This window comes from Callionymus lyra, chromosome 7 (genome assembly GCF_982586985.1).
Source record: "Callionymus lyra chromosome 7, fCalLyr1.hap1.1, whole genome shotgun sequence".
Taxonomy (NCBI): domain Eukaryota; kingdom Metazoa; phylum Chordata; class Actinopteri; order Syngnathiformes; family Callionymidae; genus Callionymus; species Callionymus lyra.
In genome coordinates this window covers 12,378,229-12,403,340 of record NC_141824.1, presented here as the reverse complement: position 1 = coordinate 12,403,340, position 25,112 = coordinate 12,378,229, and the positions used below count along the sequence as shown (strand labels likewise).

Genomic DNA, 25,112 nt, shown 5'->3' with positions numbered 1-25,112 from the left:
TTCCTGTTGGAAGTTTAGTTTAGTTATCATGGACTTACTCGGTACCCCTCTGGCACATATCCACCGGTTTAAAACCGTTTTTTACCCTAACCATGGTCTGGCCTTTATTTCAACTGGCCCCAAGCTTGATCTAAAAAAGGTCACACAGACTATTTCACTGTGCCCTGTTTTCTAATAAAGGTCACAGACTGTTTCACTGTACCCTGTTTTCTATGTTGACCCCAGGAATTCACTCTTCCACCTCTTTAATGGTTCGTGTTTTTTGTGGGGAGTTTAAAACGACTAATCAAAACACGGATCATCAAGCCTTCACACTTCTTCGAGGCAAAACTCTTTTTGAAATCAAAAAGAGAATAACTCACCTCTTAGTTGTGATTAAGACTCCTGGTCAGCGCTTTGTTGTCCAGCAAGGTACCTCACCAACAGGGACGCCAATATATAGAAGAAGGAACCAAGAGGTTGTCGACTGGAAATGAGTGAACCCAGACCAGGTCAACGGGATGATGGATTTTATTAACTGTGGGTCGAAGCCCAGCAGATAATTCACAAGCAATCCGTACAAGCCTCACCATCATCATCGTTTCACAGCACACATTGACTTTATACAGTGCACAGTGGGGTTCGCCCTCCGGACACACCTCGTTGTGACGATGTCTGGACACTCGGCCAAGGCGATTTCACCAGATGTTTTCCAATCTCATTATATAAGATGTTTGTCTCTCAGTGTGTGTGTGTATCTGGTTTCTCCAGTAGCTGGAAAAGTTTCTAGGATGCTGTCAGTGATCTTGGACCAATAACCCTTTACGCCACAACAGTATCCAGCTTCTGCAGGGTGCTGAAGGAGATCCACTCTTTCTCATGTGCTTTCTTCTTACACAAAACCTCTTCACATGTGTCCGTCCACCCCTTCTTGACCTGGTCCTCATTACCTGTGTCTTCCTCTTTGAATAGTTATTGCAGTGGTTGAAACTTGTTGGACAGACTGAGTTTGAAGGATTTTCGCATGTCCTTGTCCTTAAGCAGACCTACGTTGTATCTTTTAGGTGAGTTGGTGGTTGTGGAATACTTCTTCAGCCTCAAGCGTGCTGACGTCACCAGATGGTGGTGGTCTGAAGACACATCCGCCCCTCTCACCACCCTTACATCTCAATCCCTTATCTCATTGTTTTTGTTTCATTGTCTGAAGTTTATTTTCTTATGGAACTACAAATGTTCGGAATAAAGCATTCATTCATTCATTCATTCATGTAATTGAGTTACATCATGTGGAATTCAATTTAAGTCTTTATAGGTTTAAAGCTTAGTTTCTTTCAACCCATTTTTCACTCTTTAATCAATTTATTTTATTGGTGAACATTTATTTTAGTGGTCAGAACAGGAGAGAAGCATCAATTATGGGATCATGTTCTTCCTAAACGAACACTTATTGTGTGAAAATCAATTCAAACTTTATTCAAAGAGATGTGCTGACGGCACAATTGTTCAAGAGAAAAAACAACATTCATGCTTCACGACGCACGATTCAATATTAAGACCTCAATCGGTTCCTTTTTTTGGTTTATTGAAGACGTTTTTAAAGTTGGTGTCGATGAATTATACAAACTGGAGGTAAAAGGGAGTTTTGAGCCACAATTGTGCATCTTGGTTTGTGGAACATTAATGTTGGCGTCTGAAGTATAGTGGGAACTAAAAGTTGTTAATGTAAAAGAGAAAAAAAGCATAGAACTGACAAGATAAATAAAAGTAAATGCACATTCATTCACACGTCTTTGATGCTTTGTATGTCATAAAATTACAGTTTTGAAAACATGTGGACACATTTAAAATAGAAACGAACATAAATAAAACATAATGAAACTACAACAATCACAGATTTTATATATATATATATATATATATATATAAAAACCATTCACTGCAACAGAACACAGGATTTGAACTATTCTGACCTTTGTGTGACTTGGTGAGAACTACTGCTTCTTGTTTGAACTCTCATTGTTGGTGAACATTTTCAACCACATCTTTAAAGTTACCTCTTTATTGTGCGATTAAAACTTCCTGTTTCTCTGCTCACAGCTGCTGCTGGATCCAAAGCTGCTTCCCTGCACTGGACGGCCGAGAGAGCCTTGAGCATCCTGCTGCTGGCCATGGGCCCGGTGGCCTATTTGAACCCTTGCTCTGCCGTCGACTACACCCCGACACTCACACACTGTTTTTTTCAACATCAATTTTTGTTGCACATGACACACATTTTAATATAAAGTACTGAAAGACTTTTAAAGTTTAAAGATAAATGTGCTTACGGGAAAGAATTGCGGCTTTAAGTCAGAAAATTACGCTGTATATTTTTTTCAGGAAGCAAAGCATGCTGGTGTAAAATAATATTTAGTTACATGTTCCAGTTGTTGTGAGAAAAAACAAATTGCTGTCCCAGGATTTTTATTCCCCTCAAAGCAGATCCTGTTTTAGTCTTTTTTCCCACCAGCAGTTTTTCCTTTTCTCAATCGTTTCCTGAGGTCATTGTACTTATAAGTGTTGCTTCCCCCTTAGATCTAGTTAATCTTCTTGTTCATCAAAGTTCCCACATTCAGGTTCTTGTTGGTCAGCTTTCTCAGATCCATTTTTCCTCTCTTGCGTCTCATGATTTCATTTCATTACTGTTGTTCAATGTCAGGCTTTTCGATCAGAAGGTTTTTTATTTTTCAATTGTAAGCATTCGTGTTGAACTAGGGGCCAATCTGGCTGGCCAAGTCATATTATGTGGCCCACGGGATATTTGTCTTAAAATCAAAGAGGCAGGACAAAAAACATATTGGTTTGAGCCTCCAAGAAAAAAAGGACAAAATTACAACCACAATCTTATTTCCTAGTAAGTAAGTAAGTAATTTGTATTTATATAGCGCTTTTCCAGACCAGAGTCACAAAGCGCTTAAACAATCAAAACAATATTCAATAAAATATATACTTTAAAGGTCAAGATAATACTGGGAACAACACAGGAGTTCCAGAAAATCAAGTAAAGGCCTGCACAAATAAAAACGTCTTAAGATGTATCTTGAAAGAGTCCGTAGACTCCATTCTGTTTGACCTTTTTCGACCTTGACGTTTCTGGCTCCTTGCATGATTGAGTTTGACACCCCTGATCTAAAGCATTTTTTTAGGTTGATTTCAATTTATGTAGTTTTTGTTTCCAATTATTCCAAATAACATTGATTAAATGATCATCTGGGGCATTTAAGTAATCATTGAATTTGCTTGACTTGACCACTGGCCACTGCAGAAGAGAGGAATTTGATGGGCTCCCAAGAGGTTCTTTTAGACCATTTTTTCCCCTCCGTCTTTCCTTGCAGGGGTATCGGACAGGTGCTGACGGACTACGTTCACGGGGAAACCAAAATCAAGATGGCAAACGCGGGTCTCTTCCTCCTGTCCACGGTCACATTCGCCGGCCTTTGCTACTTCAACTACAACGACGTGGGCATCTGCAAAGCTGTGGCTTTGCTCTGGAGCAAGTGAATATTGGACTATGAGAAAAGACTTTGACGGATCATGTAGTCCTGGAGTTCTCTGTACATTTTCTCTACATCAGTTGCCAATATTCCACAAGTTCAGGAGCAGAACTGTATCGCTCAGTTGATTCTTTTCACACGCTTCCGTACTGAATCCAGTATGGACCTCAACTCTATTTACTTCTAATGTAATCGTCAGATCATTATTACAGGTGTATCAATGTTGCTACTTGATTTACGTTTTTATGAGGAGAAGGGTTTGACTTCTTTGTTTGGAGGCAGATTTCTGTTTTTTCTTTCATCAGCGAGGGGGAACTTGAGTGGTTAGAGGAAGTCTTGATGTTTCCTGAACCTTGAGTTTTTTCATGTCCAAGACATCAGCTGACTGGTTAAGTTTCATGTCCTTTTCTTGAGTCTCGAACTAAAGCGTGTCAAGACGAGCAGGCTTTGGCTTGTTCCTGGCTCAAACGGTCCACAGTGGAAGTTTAATCGTTGTGAATTCCAGCCGAACATCTAGAAACAACAGTGTCTCTGATTCCAAAGGTTCTAGAAGATGCCGTCCTCACCAACAAATCATCAACATGTTGAACAGATGTAAACAAGCAGATGCATGTCACACAGTAATATGTTAATAAAGATGACCATCATACTATTCATATGCTTGTGGATTCTTTATTTATCACTTGAATGTGTGTTGGAACTTGATCGACGTCAATGAGGAATGATCTCAGTATAAAATTATACTCAAAATATTCAGTTGCATCTTAAGCAGAAACAGATTCGGTTTAAAGGAAGAAGGTAAGTGAAGGTGACAATGTCGGTGCAAACGGAAATCGAGGCTTGTAAAGGTAATTGTTTATTAAACGGAAAACGGAGCAGGGATTGAGAAAAAGGCACAACGGTGACATTTAAAATGAATTCTAGAAAATAATCTATAATGTTAATCCGTTCCTTTTCAGAGCTAATGTCGAGGTTCGTTACAAGAGTGTTGTTACAGACGAGCAGTGTGGAGGTTTTTGAAAGTTTTCTTGAACCAAGATTAAGAAGAAAGTTAGTGCTTTACCTTCATACAGACATACAAGTTTGCCTATAACTCCAAAAACAAATGGATTACTCTGAAATTAATCCTAACCGTTGGTCAACATGAGGGCGAGAAGTGGTCAATGAGTCACTTCAAGACAGCCTTATCCCAAAATAAAAACGTGTTTTACTTCTTTGAGTAGGTTACCCTCTCTAACTCAAAGAATACGGAATTGAGAAGATTCATCCACTTGTTTTTTTTTTTCCTTGTCAAGAATCAACTTGACTTTGCCATTATTGTCACTCACTAACTTGGAGCAGATGAAGTAGCTGCGACATGTAGAAGATTCAAACGTGTGTCTGTTTCCGGACACATTCTTCATGTAGAAAATGGCCTCGTGTGAGTCTTCCCTCATTTCAGAAGGAAAATCCTGTCGAAAAAGCAAAGCGGGAAACATTTTGTCATGTATTCATGGACAAATAAATGACTTCTACTGAAGACCACACCAGGTCTGTGCTCTGGAGAAACAAATGATAATGTTCCATTCATGGCTGAAACTTACCATATTTTTGATCCTCAGCGTGGAATCAACAACACACAAGACACCACTGCGGCCAGCTTTAGTTTTAACTCCCAGCATCACAGCTCTTGTATCGGGTGGGTTGGTTCCAGTGGAGGCATAACACTGAAGGTCAAACAGACAGTCTGAAGAAAAACACAAGCAGGAGATGTTCGATTCAATTTAGATGAAACGTGGCTTTGTCAGGAAAATCTAAACATCATGTTGTCTCGCTTTTTCCACTTCACCATCGAAAATACCTGTTTTGTTTTCAACAAACTGCTGTTTTGTTCTGACATAAGTGGCAATAAAGCATATTCTGACCACAAATACATTAAGTAAGATATGACTTTATTACGATTACGGATGTAAATGTGAACCAATCAGCATCATTGTTTAAGAGATTTCATGTCTGCCCAATGATTGGATGGCAAACCATACCAGGCCCAACCTCATTAATCTCCTTTATTTCAGTCTACATGTTCACCAACTATATCCTGGTATGCAAGCTTATGAATATCGTAAGTGTGTTGAAATGCCACGTTTACAAACGTGTTAGTAGACATACCACTTTCCTTTTAAAACACTGGCAAGACAACATTCCGGACTTATTGAGTTGTTTCAATCCTTCACCTCAAGTCAATGGAACGTACTCGCCTCGGTTCTTTTTGTCTGTATGAACCAGCATGACCCTTGATAGGTGTTTTGTTTATAAGGTAGGCCAAGAAGTGAAAAGCAGAACAGAACAACGCACACGGAGCCAACGACAATGCTGCTCTTCGGACATTGGCGCTCCTCATCACCCCGGGACAAACCAGTCCTCCAGAGTTGTCCGGACTCCTGTCCCTCCACGACCACCATTCGGCCAACGAAGTGAAAACAGCCAAAGCCTCCCTCATCAGACTTCATTTGAGGCAGTGAGAGTTAGGGCAGCACATCTGGTATGATTTCAAATCTTGATTCATTGATTTGATATATATATATAGAGATATTGAAACTTTAATAAGTAGGTTGTGCCCTCGTGGCCATAAAGGCTGCTTCAAACTCTTTAATAAAATATCTTGAATTTAATTAAAAATATATTTTAATTGACTAATCCTGCATACACCAAATAATTACATAAAGTTACTATAGTGGAGGAGTTAATTTACACTCACTGTTTCATCTTAGATTGTAATTTATTAGGGTGTGAGCTAATGTTTTTTTTTAAAGATGACTCAGTCCAACTTGTACAAAAGGTTCCGACAGACTGTAGTTAATATCCAGTCAAATACCCAGTAATTTACTGAGTGGACCTAACTCAGAGCAGGGCAGTCAAAACGTATGTGAGCGTTACACAGAACAGTACTACTCTAGCCCAGACCTATGGTCGCTTGAAGACGGGTCAGACATACTATCCACGCCTGTGAGTTACTGGGCGAGTCTCGTCACCCGCCAGCATGCTGCTGATCTCACTAAAGCAAACTAAAATGACACTCGATGTTGGCAAAACCTTGCATAACCAGTTGAGTCAGTGTCTGTGTCTATGGCGATTGAAAAAAATCAAATCAAATCTTACCAGTCTCATCCTGGTCTCTTTTGTTCATCTTCATCCCACACAAACTTTCATCTGTCTCCAAAAACAAGTACTTGCTGTCCTTGGTGCAGATGAATTTATGGTTGAATTTGTGGTCACTCTTCTTGAACTTGTCCCCCACATAAGGATCTCCTGCGAGGAAAGAAAACAGTTATTGGCATTATTATTATTATCATTTTTTACAAAGTGAGTAAACACAAGACACATTTTAACAATTGAAAAAGACAATCTACATTGTTGACAGTTTGAAACTCACCGAGTAAAAAGATTTCATCATCAATTATTTCAAAGTCAGTCATGAACAAGTCTGCCATGTTTTCCTAGGATTGGAGTAAGAGTGTGTTTGTGGTGTTTGAATCTGCAGCAGGTTTGATTCTTGGATCCTAGACGTGTGATAAACACACTGTAGTCAACTATGAAGGCTGGCAGAAGGGTGAGGGTGGAGTTTCAAAGAAGGTGTGGCCCAGATCAGAATAAGCAAATACCGATGTGCCTGTTGGTACAGATAATATTATGTGCCATGGTTAGTAGAACTGGATCACACTCAGGACATTTTGTCCTTTATTTTATTAATTCATGAAAGGACATAGTTCAATACTGGAAGATTGATTACATAAAAGCATTTATGGATGAAGAAGAGGCAATAATGCAAATCCTCAAATAAACCCAAAGGTAAGCTTGAAAAAAGCTGGGATGTTGGGAGTGACTTCCTACTGAGTGAGCACTATACCATGTTTAAAGACATATGATGACCAATCTTCTTGTTTTTACTTCTATTCTCATATGCCTAAAAGTTATTATTGATAACGTTTAAACTTGATATAATCCCTTTGAATTTAAAATACATGAGAATATATTGAATTTCGGAGGTATAACCTTTATTTAATTCTGCGCTTAATCATTCCAACCTCAGTCTGAACTGTTTTCAGAAGTGAGCGTGAGTCTTGGATAACAAATTATGATGGGGGAGGGAAGGAACAAGGGATGTAATAATAATGATTATTTAAATAATAATATATAAATAATATTATTATCAGGTGTATACACAATTCTAGTGGTTTCAATAGCAATGCTTAAATAGCATGCTATCTATGGATCCATCCTTTCATTCATCCATCTATCTATCGTTAAATTCAACCATTCAATATTGAGTCAATCACTTCTGTTTCAGACATCTTCGTCTTGAGTGTTTACATGGTCATTTAAAAAGGTAGAGGAGAGGGAGAATATATCTGGGTTTTCAAGGTATAGCGCACCTGCAGAGAGGATGAGAAAAGTGTGGCCTTAAGCAATACTGCTAATGATATATACTTGAGGGAGGCAGGGCCAGTTTTGCAATTAAACATAAATGTAGTATCAGTACTCAGTGTGTGTTTTGACCAACAAATGAATCTTAGTATAAAAAGCAAGTGCTCATGTTTTAGTAGCATTTCGATACAGTATATGAATTAACTAGTAATTTTGTCACAATTATCAATCACAAATTAACAAAACATTTTAGTATGTGTACATTAAATTAACATTTTAAAACATTTAGAAAATAAACAGGATATCACTCATTTGAGAAAACTAAAATATTTCTCAGTCCTGACGGAAGTGAGAAGGATTTTTATGTGACGTGGATGCAGAAGCTCTGGTTACAACACATGGGTTGACCATTTCATGTTGTGTCATTGGTCAGACGAGAGGAACCCGGAAGATGTTTTCCTTCGGAAAAACAATATTTCACAAGTTACAATTTTGTGACAGTGCATTCCAGACGGGCTCTAACATGAAATACACTCAAGAACGTGAATCAAATAAACAAGTTTCATTTATGACGCTACACCCCCTTTTTCCTGTAAATGTCTCCGGGCTCAAATGCACGGAGCATCTAATTCAGTTTAAAATACACAAATTTAGATACAAATTCAATTTGGAAGTTCAGAAAATGCCTAAAATATTTGCTTGTATATTTTTTTCTTTGCCGCAGTGAAAACGTCCAACTCACCCATCTGTAGCTCTTCAAGTCAAAACATCAACGTCTCCCACCAAGAATAAGAAAGTCTCTCATTACCTGCGTATATGACGAGTCCCTTTGTCTTGTTGCGATAAGATATAAAAGTCGCGTCTGGTGAAACGACGCGAGGGAAGTGAAAGCCACTCAGTTTCATTTTCAAGTTCCTTAATATCTCGAATTAAATAGAATCCCCACCTTGCTAAAATCAACTGAACTATTTCAACAAAGCCTCGACATAATAACATAATCTCGAAAACCAACAAAAAGTGCTCGGAAAACCGGGTATACAATATATTGTGATAAAGAAGTAACAAGGATATATTTGTTGTATTGTCGAGTACTTGACTCTGGTGTTGCAGAATTTACAGACCACATGACTCTTGACGAAGTCGTAACTGCTTTGATGCAAGTCTGCTGTAACGGTGCATTCGAGACGGCCTCTTACTTAAAATACACTCAAAAACATGAATCAAACAAACACCGAGGACATCGAGGGGGAAACAGATTAAGGTGACGTAAGAGAAATCAGTCTCTGAGTTATACTGGTTAAATTGGAAAGCCGCAGTATTTGATCTGAATGTGACTCACAGGTGTAGAAGCAGCCTGGTCTGTATCCTTCAGAGCCCATCTTTGTACCTGCCCACTGATGCCAGCGAGGAGGATGAAGGAGTCGTGTTGTCTGTGTCATCACCCCGAATAAGGTATCTCTCTGATTTGACAATAAAACATTTTTAGTTTGCATGTTTGGTAACAAAACAAATGAAAAGAATATAAACCTTTATGTTTTCAGCCTACAAAACAAGAGTCCTTCTTCTCATAGATGCTCAGACCTTCGTCATCAAACCGTATGGTTTTCATGGAACATTCCAGCAGCGTACACAAAAAACTACACTGTTATTTGAGAATATGTTGAATGTCTTTCTAGTGTTAGTAAACAAACCCAGACCAGGTCAAATCTTCACTCAACTTGATTCTATTTAATACTTTACCATACACGTTTTGTTACTTGTATGCATGTATAAAAATCTGAAAAATGTTCAGGTTCTTTTTGAGCGATATTAAGCTAATTGTAGAAGATACATTCATTGTTATGCTGTAACAAAAATGCGTTAAAACAGATGTGGGGGTTCCCAAATATTAGATTTGTTCCAAAATTATTTTAAGACAAAAGAGCCAAGTTCAGCAGGTGGAATTCAATATGAAATCTAGATAAATCTCACTTTTTCTTTTCTATAGCTACAATTGTTACGCCTAATACAACGACCAAATGCAAGCAATATTCCAAAATTAATTACAAAAAATGAAGGACAACAAGAAAGGCCAAGAGTGGGTGCCAAAGTCATCAACACTGAATCTAACAGGGGGAAAATAACACAGAACTACACAGAAAATAAATCTACAAGATGAATAACTAAACTTCAAAGCTATACAAAACGGAACCAAACCATACTAGGAAATACTGTATATTCAAGATACAAAAAGGAACCAGACACTAGAAATTACATTAAACTTTACTCTGCTTTTATCAGTACTTATCTACTTTATCAAGAATAAGTAAGTAAGTAAGTAAGTAATATTTATTTATATAGCGCTTTTCGAGACCAGGGTCACAAAGCGCTTAGACAATCAAAACAATACTCAAAAAAGTACATACTTTAAAGATCAAGATAATACTGAGAACAACATAGGAGTTCGAGAAATTCAAGGAAAAGCCTGAACAAATAGAAACGTCTTAAGGTGTTTCTTAAAGGAGTCAGTAGACTCCATCAAGCGCAAAGAGAGAGGAAGATCGTTCCAAAGCTTAGGAGCAACAGCCTGAAAAGATTTCTCTCCTCTGGTCCTGAGCCGTGTGCGTGGAACCATAAGTAGATTCTGATCCACAGACCTCAGAGCCCGAGCTGGGGTGTAAGGCTGGATCAGATCAGTGATGTAAGGAGGAGCCTGACCATGAATAGCTCTGAAAGTAAGAACCAGAATTTTAAAGTTGATCCTGAAAGAAACTGGAAGCCAGTGAAGAGTTTTAAGGATCGGAGAAATGTGAGTTCTCCTACTTGAGCGGGTCAGAATTCTCGCTGCAGAGTTCTGAATCAACTGCAGACGAGACAGCTCCTTCTTGTTAAGACATGAAAACAAACTGTTACAATAGTCCAGACGAGAAGAAACAGGATCCTGATCCAGGAACAAAGACAGCTGCTCAGACACCACCTTCTCCAAGATCTTGGACAAAAAAGGGAGCTTAGAAATAGGCCTGAAATTACTGAGGTCAGTTGGGTCTAAGCCTGGTTTTTTGAGCAGAGGCTCCACAATGGCATGTTTAAATGCATTGGGAAAAACCCCTGTGGAAAGGGAGAGGTTCACCATATTGGTAACCCAGGGGCCAATTACATCAAATACTTTGATAAAAAGCCTACAAGGAGGGCGTCATCTGAGCAAGAGGATGGTTTTATCTTGTTCACTAGTGCTGAAATATCACCCAAAGATACAGCAGTGAAGGAGGACCAAGAGGAGGAGATGGGCTCAGAGACAGTAGGGGTTCCAAACAAAGGGGGAGAGATTTTCTCTTTGATCAATTTAATTTTGTCAATGAAAAATCTCAACAATGCATTGCTGTCAGCTTCACAGAAGACAGGCATGATTTGAGGAGCAGGAGACACAAGAGAATTAATCGTGTCAAACAAAACTTTGGGGTTTTTCCTATTTGCTGCTACCAGTTTTCTGATGTAATCAGATCTAGCAGTTTCTACCATCTCATTGTAAGAAGTCAACAGATCCCTGAGGTGAAGTCTGTGCACCTCAAGTTTAGTAGACTTCCAGAGACGCTCAGTCTTTCGACAAAGTCTCTTCAGAATCTTCATTTGTCCAAGGGCACCGTTTTTTCTGAATTTTCAAGTTCGATTTAACAGGTGCCACTTGATCCAGTATTTCAACACAATGACCAGTGAAACAGTGAATCAAACTGTCCACGTCTGTGCAGTCATCAAAGGAAAGAGCGTCAAACATAGCAGAAAAACTGTCTGCAGTATCGGCTGAGATGACACGCCTCTGAGACCTAACTTTCAAAGGCTTAGGTTCAGGGATGAAGTCCAGGTTAAACAAGACAAGAGAATGATCACTCAGATGGACATCATGTACAGATACATTAAAAATGGCCAGGCCAAGAGTAAAAACTAAGTCTAAAATGTGGCCTTTTTGATGAGTGGGTTCAGAAACATGTTGCTCAAAATTAAAGGCTTCAGTTAAAGTTAAAAGTTCTTTAGCAGAACAAGATGTGACGTCATCAACATGAAGATTAAAGTCTCCAAGAATAAGAACAGATTCCATTTGAATAATGGAAGATAAGAAGTCACTAAAGTCTTTCAAGAACACCGCCGCAGGACCAGGCGGGCGGTAGATTGACACACAATAGAAGGGTCTTGTAGAACCAACCAAGATCATCTGAGATTCAAAAGAAGTGAATTTATAAGTGAATAAAAACAACTTTCTACTCGAGCCTAATCAGCTATTTTTCAACAACATAAACAATACATTCAATAAGTTAATTAAAAAGGTTTTTAAATAAAAACAGATGTGGACTAATTGTATTTGTGTGAATAAAAAGTCTATCCAACAAAGAAGTATAGAAACTACTTACTGTTTCCCTGGTATTGCAGATGTTTTTGTCTCCAAATACTTGATGATGGCGTTGGTGAACGTGTTGCCGACTTGGGACGAATATACACGTGGTGTATGTGTACGGTATAAGTGATACACAGCTGGCCTCATTGTGTTGTAACTTTAGAATATATTTATTGTTTGCAGACACAAACACATAAATGAGGTCTTACAAACTACATACATACTTTTGTTTGGAATAAAACATAAATATGATAAATAGGAATATTAATATTTTCACTTAACATACTACATACATACACTCTATGAAAGAAATGTGAGGTTTTATCTTTTACCAAGAACTTCAGGAACAGTTCAACTCCAGAGAAGATTCATAAGAACCATTGAAACATTTGCCTTCCGCGACACTCAACCTTGTAGTTTGCTGGAGATAATCTCCAGTGTATCTTTCAGCAACTTCTTATTCTCTTTCAGCGAGATCTCAAGCTGTCGAGCTTCAGCAACAATGTGCTCCACGTCCTTCAACTGTAAGGAATCAGCTGCAGCTCTTTGACTACAGTCAAATACATAGAATGATAACATGAGTCGTTTGGGTGAACATCTCAGGCAACACAATCTGTTCACCACTTAGCTGAGGACTTTAGGACATTATTGTATAATTAAAAATGGGGTTCGAAATATGACAAATATTCAAAGAGATTTCTTTAAAAGCATTAACTACGACAGCTGAGAGTCGGTCAACCTTAACATCCTGTTTTGATAAAAACCTGCATCCTTAAACAAACCCCTTGTTCCACTTTGCTTTGATTTATCTCTGGCCTACAATAGCACAAGCTGTTTGCCTTTCATGAATATAACTAAATGAAAAAAGGAAGGAAGAGAGAGAAAACAAGCTGTTTACATGACCGACCTTAACACTTCCGCAAATCTTGAATGAAGAATCCTGATTTCCTCGTTGGCCCCTAAAACAACGAGAAAATTAGAAAAATTTAGAAAAAAATTGAATTTCCCTTGTCCCTGGGAAATTTGTAATTTGTGACACCATTTTTTGCATTTTGGGGGCCAGATTATGTGAAATAAAGGCAAGAAAATAAAGAAAATCCCCCCCCTATGCCACTTGAGACAGAGCGTCAGGGGCCCAATTTACACCGTAGGGGATCAAAATCACAGCGTAGGGGGCCCCTATACTGAACTACGCTGGCGAGAACCCTGAGAAGAATTAAACAGACCCGTATGCCACCAAAAAACAAGCAGCTGGAAGCGTTATTTAAAAAAAAAAAAAATGTTAACACAAATAATAACACAGATAGACATACCTGTGTACATAAATATATTTGAAACTAATCTCGAAAATACGATTATTTATTTATTATTTTAAAATCCCCTTTTATCCATATTTTCTTCCACTATGTGTCATTATTAGCTGCCCAGCATCATGTCAGTATCCACTACATTGATTGAATCAGTGATGAAATAAAAGATTCCTTCTCACGTGTGTCTTATATTTCTGTTTTACAAGACTTAATCATAAATATTTTGGTACAAATTGCCTCCTTGATGAATGTTGCACTGAAGCTGCTGCTCCTTACTGTTTGATTTGATTTATTATTTTAATAATCATTTTATATTTAATTATTATGGTATATATTTGGTGTTTTTATATCATAAGCAACTTTGGCAAATACATTGTTTTTCCTGATCTCGGTAAAACAAGTAAAACGTCATGTTATTTTAGTAAAAGTATTCAGACATTACAGACAACTATCACTCTGGAGTACCTGCTAGTGTGGCTTCAAATACAGATATTTTCTGAACACTAGATGGCGCTGCAAGCTTCTTTTTTGATGGCGGTGAGTTTGACCCTCTTGGTGTTTCATCCATCTGTGTAAAAAGCAAAGGTAAGTATTTTAATCTGAGTTTGTTTTGGGAAAAATCTCAGCCTATTATACAATAACAGTATTTTCTGTATTTCAAATTTCAATTACAAAACTTTCAGCTACAATTTAATAAACAGTAACTCCTTTATCAGCATTCCAATAATATCCTGTTGAATTATAAGAAGTTTATCAAATTATTACATATATCTTGATACCTCTTGAGTTGTTGTCCTCTTGAGCTGCTGGTTGTCCAGAAATGAAGGTTCCATTTTTCAAATGTACTGAGCAGATATAAGGGGAAAAAATGATTCATTTCTAATTTTACAGATATTTATAGAGATATTTGACAAAGGGTGACATTTATTTTAAAAATAAAAACAATATTTGCATTGCGTTTATCTCTGTATATGTTTGGCAAATATGTGTAAAAGAAAAGACAAACAAGAAATATGATTACAAACGATACAATTAAAAACAATAAAACAAGAAGTTTTCCTAAATATTGATCTACCACTTAACTACTTACTCGGAAAATCTTATATAAATATTGAGCAAACAGCGTTAGCTTTTAGTTAGTTAGAACCAGAAATAATATGGCTTTTAAAAGAAAAATTGTCTTTAAAAAAAACCTTGTTTACCTCCATTTAAAACAGATATTTAGATCAATTTGACTGATGAATTATCATCTTTTAATCACAAACAAAATGTATTTCTAAATTTGCCAAAATGTGTTAATACATGACAAAAGGTGAAATTAAAAAAAAATTAAAAAAATTCACAAAAAGGAACCAACAGTTTTTCAGCTATTGGCAAATGTTGTGTAACTAAAAATATAGTCTTAGCTCTTCAAAAACAAGACAAAACGTATTTTCTTTACCCAATAAGTAAGTTTAACACTAAACTATTAATTCAAAGAATAAAGTATAAATATTAAACAAGCAAAGCTAGCTCTGAGTAAGCTAGCTTCCACTAGCTAACACTAAATAACAAAACAAAAAAAATAGCTAAATAACAGTTGTTGCTAGATAGTCACAGATATATGTCGACTTAATTGAAAAATAATGGATAAACAAACGATAAAAAATTACTTTGTTACCTCCAGTTTAAACAGGAAAAGGAGTTTCTTTGGATCAATTCTACTGAAAATGGCGCGTTAGTTACGCGTGGTGCATTCATGAACACAGCGCATCAAGTAAACGATACATTGACATTGTAAATACGCGAAATTAAATTGTACTCGAATTTAAAAAATATATAGGATGGAAAAAGATAGGAAACAGAGGAAATTATTATATAACTCAAACGTTCGGTAGCTTTATAAATAATGCAGAATTATTGATTTTATTTTATTTGTTATTGTTTATTTTGATTCAAGTGGTTTCGTTTCAAATATATAATATATACAATTCCATCACATAAGATGTTTTTTTCTGTTTTTTTTTAATACCATTGAACCGAACCACCTCAGTTGAATAAAACACCCTTAAAAATCCCCACGGTCCGTGAAGGCACCGTCGCCCGGCCGCGGTTGCCAGTAGAAGGAGCTGTTCTGGAACCAAACGTACACAAACATGGCGATGTCACCAGCGGTCGGGATGCACTACGCTCCTCCATGTACCTTCTATCTCACGCTTCTCTGGCTCGCCGGGACGTGTTCCTCGACCCTCCGCCTCAACCCGGCGCAACGCTCGCTGCTGCTGCCGCAGAACCGAGGATATTACACGATAGACGCCGACGCCGGAGGAGGAGGAGGCGCCGCGGCTCCGCAGCTGCCGCTGGCCGCTCTCGGTGCCTCTCGAGGCGGCGAACACTCGGGCGACCTCCCGCTGCATCGAGAGCGTCGGAGCGCCGGTGTGGCGAAGATGCCAAAGGTGTACGGGCAGGTAAATGCTGCGCATCATTTTTAGGGGGGTGGGTGGGGGGCTGTTGTGTCCTGAGCTAGGATGGGGAATTACGCAAGAGCACGGTTGTTTTCTCATCATTGCACCTCATGCTAAAGAGAAGCTCCCCCATGTTCGATGTGTGACCCCATCTTTGACCCCCACGGCAACACCCCACAAGTGCAGTTAACTTGCGTGGCAATATTGTCATATTAACAAGTATGGTATTAATCTGAAAAATAACCTTTTGATGCATGTTAAATGAGACAAAAAACACTTTTTTTTATTGCAAAACCAATTTTAATCAGAATATCTTAGATGGCAGCTCTCAGTTTTTAACAAATAACTCATTCCTTGTTTTAATTCAAGGTGTGCATTGGCAGGAATCTGGCGATACAATCATATCATAGATAGAATGCGATATATTGTGGTACTATAGGAACAAGGATATATTTGTACTATCATCGAAGTACTTGACTCTGGAATTAACAGACCACATGACTCCACATGATTAAAGTTGCAACTGCTTTCATTTATTGTATCCTCTTGTCCTCAGTCATCGCCGCGATCTCGCTTGTATTTCCTTTAGCTGCGAAGAACGTAATGACGGCTGCCTTCTGTATTTATGATAAAAATAAAATATGACATATAACAATTCAATACAGGGCTGTTTATATTTTGATACAGTACTGGCCAAAAAAAAAAACATTGCGATAAATAAGTATATTGAATATTTTCTCACATCCCTATCTATAAACAGTATGGTTATAAATTGCAAATTACAATGAACCTTATGACGCATCATAAATGAGACGAAACATGAAACAGAAAACAGGAAATATTAAAATGTTGTTCTTCTTTCATTCTTGGTGGCAGCTTCCGTATTTGAGCTTGACGTGAAAAACACACAGTTATCAACAAATAATTCATCATTATATTTTTTTATAATTACGGGTGTGCACTAGAAATAGTCTGGGCAATGATACAGGGGGAACTATATGATATATTGTGATAAGGATATATTGTAGTAACAATGATATATTCGTAGTGTTGTACGAGTACTTGACTCTGGTGTTGCAGACTTTACAGACCACATGACTCTTGACGAAATCGTAACTGATTTCGTTTGTTTTGAAACCAAAATATGTCCAAACATCAGCTTAAAAAGCTGCTGGAGTCCACTGTATCCTCTTGTCCTCAGTCATTGCTGGGGTTTCATTGAACCCTTAGCTGCAGAGCACATCTAGCAGCCAGCTAGTCTATAGTAGACATTTTAACTTGCCATTTTTTGTTGTATATTGCCGCATGTACTAGGATTGTAAGACACTATAGTGCGTGGGTCGGACTCATCATTGTGTAAGAGAAATACATTGGACAGAGGCAAACATTGTGGAGGTAAGAAGGAATCACACCAGGGACCATGAGATTGAAGCTAAATGTCGATGGAGCCATGATTTAAATGGTCATTACCTTATGCCCCTCGGGTAGGATGTCGACAAGAAAGACAAGTTCTGGAGAAAACCAGAAGGACAAATCTGAAAGAGACGGTAGAGTGAACCAGCGAGTCGATCATATTCTCATTTGGCATTCGTACTGTTTTATTTTTGATTATTTCTTCTCCTGCTTTCTAATTGAATGCAATTGAAGTGTCTTTCAAATAAGTGTCCGTCGTTGGAGAAACAATTACTAAAGAGCCCGAATTTTTGGAAATTGAATGATGTTCCTCTAGTTCAAGGATTCAGGTTTTATTAGAAATACTTAACGTTTAAAAAAATCAGTCCGACCTAACAACTTTAAAACACATTTTAAGTTACCAATAATTGGAATGTATCCTGTCCTTGAACAGACGAGCACCATCCTAGGAAAGATTAACCTTTATTGCTCCCGAACAAAAATTAACTTAAATCTCTAACGTGCCGGACAACAAAGAAAAAGCTTGTCAAGTAACCGCTATTTTTTCTGGAAACGTGGATATCCTTGATAAAGTGCTGGCAGACTTATCGACATTGGCTATTGAGTAAAATTGCAGCATCGATATTTGAACCTGATTGTTTATTCCTTCCTTCACGGAAATGTAATTATAATAAAGTTCAATTATACAGGAATGACTGTTAAATTGAATGTTAATGCATTGAAAGAACATGGCCTTGAGCTATTCAGAAACGGGGAAATTCATCAGAGAGAGTTATTAAGTTTCATACTCTCAAGCATCCTTCTTGGAAACTGGAATACGGGCTGAACCTCTTTTTAACTAGTTCTTCCTGACCATTACAAGTGTTCGACAAGCTTGAGTGACGTTAAAAAAAACGTTTGAACCTTCAACTCAACAGAACATTTATTAATAAAAGATGAGATGGTGTATAGAAATCAATCGATATTCCTAATTCCATCATTGGTATCAATAATCCAAAGTGTTAATAATGGATTAAAGAGCAGTTTTCAAGCAGGAAGCCATTAAGAAAGGGTAGGGTCCTAAATCTAGGGCTGGGTATCGATCAAAATGGTACTGATGCCTTCATTTAACGATGCAGGTTCTTGAACCATACTTTTTTAAATGTTGTATGATCAATTCTAACAAAAAGAAAATTACGTTATACTTAGAAATATAGGGGTTTATTTTTAATTTATTATCCACTCCTACCTGTTTTTCTTTACAGAACAAATAGATAAAGAATAAGTGCACATTCCAGTGCAAAGTAACACTTGCCAAATTAATCTGATGTTCTCTGCCTTTTCACTTCAAGTTTTTCTTTATGAAAAATCTACACATTATCAAGCTTTGATCATGCGTGAGTGCTGGACGAAGCATGTCTTTTTTTGATGACCAAAAAATGGCCTCAAGGCTATTTCCCCAATGATGGTATTGTCCTTTACTATCGGCATGAGCCACGAGACCCTCTAATGTCATCATGTCTGCATTTAATTCAATTAGATGTCATAGAAATTGAGAAACACCATTTTGCTGCTCTTACTATTTCTAATGGATGCAGTTAAACTGTCAATCTACAGTGTATCTCCACCCCCCCCAAAGAGACTCTTAATGCCTCCTGAAATACTTGTCTTGCATAAAAACAATATGAGGAGGATTTCAAGCACTAGATGAGCACGACGTCGTCACTCCATGGCAACCTGCTGATTCACGACGGCAGCGCTTCCCTGACACCAGCAGACTAAACACAGCAAATGAAACAAATGGCCTCCAGAGACCGTGGCCAAGATCGGGTTTCGCCTCCGTCAGAGTTGCCTCAGGCCTCCCGGTTGTTATTAATCTGTTCGCCGGTCAGCTGCTCATTTCCCTCTTGGCTTGTTGTGGTGTTACAAGACTTGCCGAGAATCTTTTTTTTTTTTTTTTGGTAATCATTGTAATTACCGTAATTGCTGGGGTGAGTAGTTTGGTTTGTATACATAATCATGCTGCCACTTATCTAGGATCTGTGGGGACGACGCACTAACACATCTCGACATGGATGCTTGCAGATAATACAAGTTCATCTTGTAGAAACATGAAGTTAAAAACAACAGTCTTTTTTTTGGCTTTGAAATCAATGGGAAAAACCTCGATGCGACAGAACGCATTAGTGGTTTTTGCCGCTGCGTATATGTGATAAGATGTATATAAGATTAGCGCTTCAGTTTTAACAACGACATACTGTGTTCTACTGTTTTTTTTTTTTGGTGTAGAGAGGAATTTTAACAATAGTTGGCAGCTCCACTGCCGGTGTACTAATACCATCATTATCTTTCCGGGCCTCTCATAGTAATGAGCACTTTAAACCATCATGTAATGCACCATGTAAACAGGGTTGCAAAAAACAAATAGAAGGAGTAAGCTGCCTTGTTCATCCGCTTTAAAGTACCGTAGATTCCGGACTATAAGTCGCTTGGGAGTACAAGTCGCACCAGCCATAAAATACATAATAAAGAAGGAAAAAACATATATAAGTCGCATTTTTTGGAGAAATTTATTTGATAAAATCCAACACAAAGAACAGACATGTCATCTTGAAAGGCAATTTAAAATAAAAATAGAATAGAGGCAACAACAGGCTGAATAATTGTACGGTATGCTTAAGTTACACAACTGAGAACGTGCCTGGTATGTTAACATAACATATTAAGAGTAATTCAGATAACTATAGAATAAATAACATGCTAAGAAGTTTACCAAACCATCCGTGTAACTCCAAATAACTAAAATCCAATGAAATGTTCATCCTCGGTAACACTTTTAAACAACTCCGCTAACTCCGGAGGTAGACGATGCGGCGCTTCCTCTTCTACGTCGAAATTATCAACACAGGCCTAGAGCGCCCTCTTGCGGTTTAGTGTGAAAATAACTTGTGAAATGATATACCGGTAATAATGTGTTAATAATTTCACACATAAGTCGCTCCAGAGTATAAGTCGCACCCCTGGCCTAACTAGGAAAAAAAAAACTGCGACTTATAGTCCGGAAAATACGGTAGTTTGTTTGTTGGGTATACAACATACTGTAGTATGATGCATTATTGCGAATGATACTGAAGATACAGTACACCTCAAGACTCATTTGTTACTGTGAACACGAGAAGCTTATATTCGTATTTAGATGACATTGTTTTAGATTTATACTCTAGAGATGATCTCACATCATTATAACCAACCTGAAAGTTATATGCTGTTGTTGTTGAGAAATACAAAATGCACTTTTTTATGAGCTTATTTATTCGTTTTTTTGTCCTGATAATTCCTACATCGATTAATATAAATAAAAATCAACCTTTGAACTCTATTATGATTCCCAGGATACACGAATTAGGTTTCATATTTTAATATTGTTATGTTGAATTTATATTGTGATGTTGAATAAAAATAACGTATTTACTTGGGCATTTAAACAGGTAAAAAAAGGGCTGATCATGTTGAGAAATACCTTCATGTTTTCAAATTACTCATTATCTGACATCTTTTGCCGATATGTTGTACTTTAAAAAGCTCATGGATGTGCGCAAGAGTATGTACTTTTGTTTCACTTGTGGGATCTTAAGATCAATTGTTGTTGCTAAATACTAAATCAACTGTTGAAGACTTCATAAAATAATGAATCACATCACACAGTTTAATCAATTGCACATTGAATTCGTGTCTGGGCGGACGTTCTTCCGATCCTCTGATGCACAAGACCAGTCGAGCTAAATGAACACACGGAAGTATCAAATGAGAGTCATGTGCTTGGACTGATGGACGGGAAGTTTAATTCATACAACTGTCTGTTGGAAGCCTCGACAATAGAGGGGTCTTGTTCCAGTTGGCTGCACAAAAAAGTATTAGCTTAAGACCAAATCACAACAAGTTTCCGGAACACATTAATATTCAGCATTTTATTTTTTAGAATTAATCTTTGTTTTGTATTACAATAAAATCTTTGTAAAAAAACGTTAGATGTTTTGTTTAAAATGAATATCCACAATGCACCGCGTCTGTTAATTTTCGTGTACCAATTAGACTTCTAGCGACTAGATGGCTGTAGTCATTACGTCCTAGGCAGTTGACGTAAAAATTCAATCCTGCGAGATCCCGGCGATGGCTGAGGACGAGAGGATAAAGTCGACTGCAGCAGCTTTTTAAGCTGAAGTTTGGACATATTTTGGTTTCAAAACAAATGAAAGCAGTTACGACTTTGTCAAAAGTCACAGGTCTGTAAATTCTGCAACACCAGAGTCGAGTACTCGACAGTACTACAGATATATCCTTGTTTCTTACAGTTTCGCAATAAATCTCCAAATATCATATCATTACTTTTAAACCAAACTATTTCCAAACATCAGATTTAAGAGCTGTTGGAGTTGTTTCTTTAGCTGCGAAGGACGTAAAGTTAAACGTAAATTCTGCAACACCAGAGTCAAGTACTTGGACAGTACTACAAAAATATCCTTTTTACTACAGTATCGCAATAAATCGCAAAATATCGTATCATTACTTCATTTATTTTTTTAAACCAAAATATTTCCAAACATCAGCTTTAAGAGCTGTTGGAGTCAACAGTATCCTCTCGTCCTCAGCCATCGCCGGGATTGTTTCTTTAGCTGCAAAGGACGTAAAGTTAAATGTAAATTCTGCAACACCAGAGTCAAGTACTTGGACAGTACTACAAATATATCCTTGTTACTACAGTTTCGCAATAAATTGCAAAATATCGTATCATTACTTCATTTATTTTTTTTAAACCAAACTATTTCCAAACATCAGCTTTAAGAGCTGTTCGAGTCAACAGTATCCTCTTGTCCTCAGCCATTGCTGGCATTGTTTCTTTAGCTGCGAAGGACGTTAAACCTAAATTATGCAATACCAGAGTCAAGTACAGTACTAAAAATATGTCCTTGTTACTGCAGTATTGCAATATATCTTATTGTTGCCCCTGCATCATGATACTTATCCTACTGCCAGATTCCTGCCAATAAACACCTCTGGGCGATATGGTTTGAACAAGTCCACAGCTGAGCAACTCTTACCTAATAAACCTATTGGACTGTAGACAGTTTTTTGGTGGTTATTGATAAATTGTTGGCAACCTACTACAGATAGTAACCTTTAAAAAAATATTTATATTGCCTTGCAAAAAATGGTTAATATTGAGATATTCAGGCCAGTATAAAATATAATAGTCTGTCTGTTTCTAACAATATACCATAACCGTTTAGGTATGTTATTTTCATTTGATGACTTTAATTAAAACAAGTTTTTAATTAACTTTTTAAAACCCCTAATACATATTACTGGATGAATGAGACTGCATTTTTAAAATTGGTTACATGACGGGTGAATTATATTTACTGTTAGACCAGTAAAAAGCCGTCAGGTTAGTCCAAAAGCTACATGCTATTTATTAGGATCCTACCCACAAAAGTAGTTGAGCATGTTTTTCAGCATCATGTAACAACTTGTCTGTGGAAAAAAAAAAGATCTTCACACAAGGGGGGGCTCGTAGACACTCTGGTTAAGCCAAGCTATGCTCAATGGAACCACAACAACAGACGCCTGAGGGCAAATATTTACATCTGTCTGTTACAATCCTCAGGCACCCCCTGCATTTTACATATCAAAGAAGCATGCAGATTGAAGGAAAGGATTTAGATTTTAATAAATTAACATGATTCAGTTTTGATTCATTTAATTTTGGCTCAGAAAACATTGGTGACGAGTTTATGGTTTAAGAATGTAACTATTGGAGGCCATTAGTCGAGGCCCGAACAATATGTTCATTTACCAAGCGTGTCAAGAATGAGTCTAAATTTATTATTTTCTTTTCATTCTTGGAGGCGCAATCTATCTTAATAATATCAGCGTTTGTGCTCGCTCATCAATCTGTTCCTTGTCTTATGTTATTATCTTAAATCACTGGCATTTTCGTAGGTCACAATATCCATGCATTAATCTTACTTAAAAATGACTTGGCGTGTAAAAATTGTGGGTACAGGACAAGAAATTGTAATTTTTTTTAATCAATTGTGGTCGTGGTGGATACTCAGTATTAATGTACTTCGCCTTCTGGCTTAGCTCATATTTGTCTCAGCTGCATGGAGAGCGGGATACACGGGGTGCACATTGAAATGCAAGACAAATAACTGCATGCTGAATGGAAACTGCACTCATCTGTGACGGCTATTATCATATCGAGTGTTGCAACTACATACGAATATACACTGCAGACGCCTCTGGTGGAAGTGTTTAAAATATTACAAAATACATTTTTACCATGGCATTTCTATCGCTAACCATGTCAATCATTCATTATCTTCTGTGAGTTCACCTCTTTTTTGACAACTGACCCACTTAAGCTCCATTTTTTTTCAGCCTCGTATGTTTCCATTGAGGCGAAGTGTAATCCTAACCCCTCTTGTTCGAGACACATGTTTTATTGACTCATCACAACGGATTAGTCTAATGTGTCGCTGACAACTGTGTAATATTTGTTTGTCTTGTATCGGGTTCTTGTGGTGATACGGTCTCAGCAAATCTAAAGCTCTGTAATATTTCATTGGCCAATTTCGAAGATTTTCCAAGACTCACATGGAATTTGCACAAACGTTGCTCTTTTTAAAGATCTAATATAGTTATTTTTAACAGAAACATCACATCATATATCCGTTAATCAGTCCTATTAATCCAGACTATGAACCTATAACTCCTTAAAGACACTGATATAAAATCCAGGTAAACAAATATTTCTGACTTGTACTGGTGTAGAGCAGCATAAATACACAATAGCCAACACGGTTTTGAATAGACACGTATGTCTGATTGTCATCTTGTGGAATTAAAAGATGGAGCCTTGTGCTGTCAGGAATAATTCAGCACTGAATATTGTCAAGAGGCGGGAAAGATGTGGGCCATGAAGTCAAACTCGTTCACCAGGTGACCTACATTCCAGCGACTGCTAGCATTTTAGCATCACATTTATGCCTCATTTAATTTTGAATTTTTTGTTATTCTGGCCTGTTGCGAGACGCTTAAGGCTAAAGCTGTACGACGACTATGTTATTGACCGGCTTTTCCATTGCCCTTACATCGCTCTCTGGAGTTTTACAAAAATGCAGAATTATTACTACTTGGATCATTTTTTTGCAAGTCAGCTTCGTCGCTCATTTATAGTGCTTGCCCGGCACTATATGTGATTAGTTTGATCCAGAGCCACGGTCCTTTATATATGGAGAGCGTGTTGTTAAGTCACAGTCCAAGTCGATTCAACCTTCGTAGGGAACTTCAAATGGAGGGATGACGGTGACATCTACAACTCAAGATCACCACTAACTTTTGCCTGCATCTTGACTCGCTATAAAAATAAGTAAATCATCTTTAGATGTTTTCACTTATTTTATTTCATTTTCTGGATACATGCTACTGTCTTTGGGTCTTTGCAAGGTTTTTTTTTTTGCAATAAGATATTTGTTGGGTATCAGAAAACACATCAAGTTATACATATAATTTCACCTTAAACATTCACCCACAATGTTGTTTGTTAAATAAAGATCACTTGAAGAAAGTAAAATTGACCTTACTGTAGAAAAAACACTTAAAGTAAAATAAATAACAACCAATA

The 25,112-nt window shown here is 37.4% G+C and overlaps 4 protein-coding genes and 1 long non-coding RNA gene across 7 annotated transcripts in view; 3 read left to right on the top strand and 2 right to left on the bottom strand.

Moving 5' to 3' along the window:
- The first annotated feature begins 1,003 nt into the window (after window positions 1–1,003).
- LOC148075075 (succinate dehydrogenase [ubiquinone] cytochrome b small subunit B, mitochondrial-like) lies at window positions 1,004–3,979 on the top strand. The gene is made up of 3 exons (XM_087794890.1): window positions 1,004–1,043; window positions 2,077–2,233; window positions 3,351–3,979. The coding sequence occupies exons 1-3, from the start codon at window positions 1,004–1,006 to the stop codon at window positions 3,514–3,516; spliced, it is 363 nt and encodes a 120-aa protein (XP_087651016.1). The 3' UTR covers window positions 3,517–3,979.
- Window positions 3,980–4,165: 186 nt separating this feature from the next.
- LOC148075074 (uncharacterized) lies at window positions 4,166–8,776 on the bottom strand. 2 transcript variants are annotated; one of them, XM_087796363.1, is made up of 4 exons: window positions 8,656–8,776; window positions 6,648–6,797; window positions 5,093–5,235; window positions 4,166–4,960 (listed from the first exon to the last, which is right to left on the bottom strand). In XM_087796363.1, exons 1-4 carry the CDS (start codon window positions 8,657–8,659, stop codon window positions 4,748–4,750), a joined length of 510 nt encoding a protein of 169 aa, XP_087652489.1. In that variant the 5' UTR covers window positions 8,660–8,776; the 3' UTR covers window positions 4,166–4,747. The 2 variants fall into 2 exon arrangements, with proteins under 2 accessions (XP_087652489.1, XP_087652488.1); XM_087796362.1 differs by lacking the exon at window positions 8,656–8,776 and adding an exon at window positions 6,922–7,145.
- LOC148075073 (uncharacterized) lies at window positions 7,205–9,566 on the top strand. Its single transcript, XR_015711877.1, has 3 exons — window positions 7,205–7,337; window positions 9,024–9,365; window positions 9,455–9,566. It is a non-coding gene; the product is annotated as an uncharacterized LOC148075073 (long non-coding RNA).
- A 2,859-nt stretch (window positions 9,567–12,425) lies between these two features.
- tex12 (testis expressed 12) lies at window positions 12,426–15,855 on the bottom strand. 2 transcript variants are annotated; one of them, XM_087796365.1, is made up of 5 exons: window positions 15,772–15,855; window positions 14,369–14,434; window positions 14,055–14,157; window positions 13,187–13,238; window positions 12,426–12,829 (listed from the first exon to the last, which is right to left on the bottom strand). In XM_087796365.1, the coding sequence occupies exons 2-5, from the start codon at window positions 14,420–14,422 to the stop codon at window positions 12,685–12,687; spliced, it is 354 nt and encodes a 117-aa protein (XP_087652491.1). In that variant the 5' UTR covers window positions 14,423–14,434; window positions 15,772–15,855; the 3' UTR covers window positions 12,426–12,684. The 2 variants fall into 2 exon arrangements, with proteins under 2 accessions (XP_087652491.1, XP_087652490.1); XM_087796364.1 differs by lacking the exon at window positions 15,772–15,855 and adding an exon at window positions 15,250–15,327.
- Window positions 15,711–25,112, top strand: part of sorl1 (sortilin-related receptor, L(DLR class) A repeats containing) — a 69,389-nt gene continuing 59,987 nt past the window's right edge. Inside the window, exon 1 of the mRNA XM_087796360.1 lies at window positions 15,711–16,036. Coding sequence (XP_087652486.1) covers window positions 15,725–16,036 — 312 coding nt within the window. The 5' untranslated portion in view covers window positions 15,711–15,724. The remainder of the gene's footprint in view (window positions 16,037–25,112) is intronic.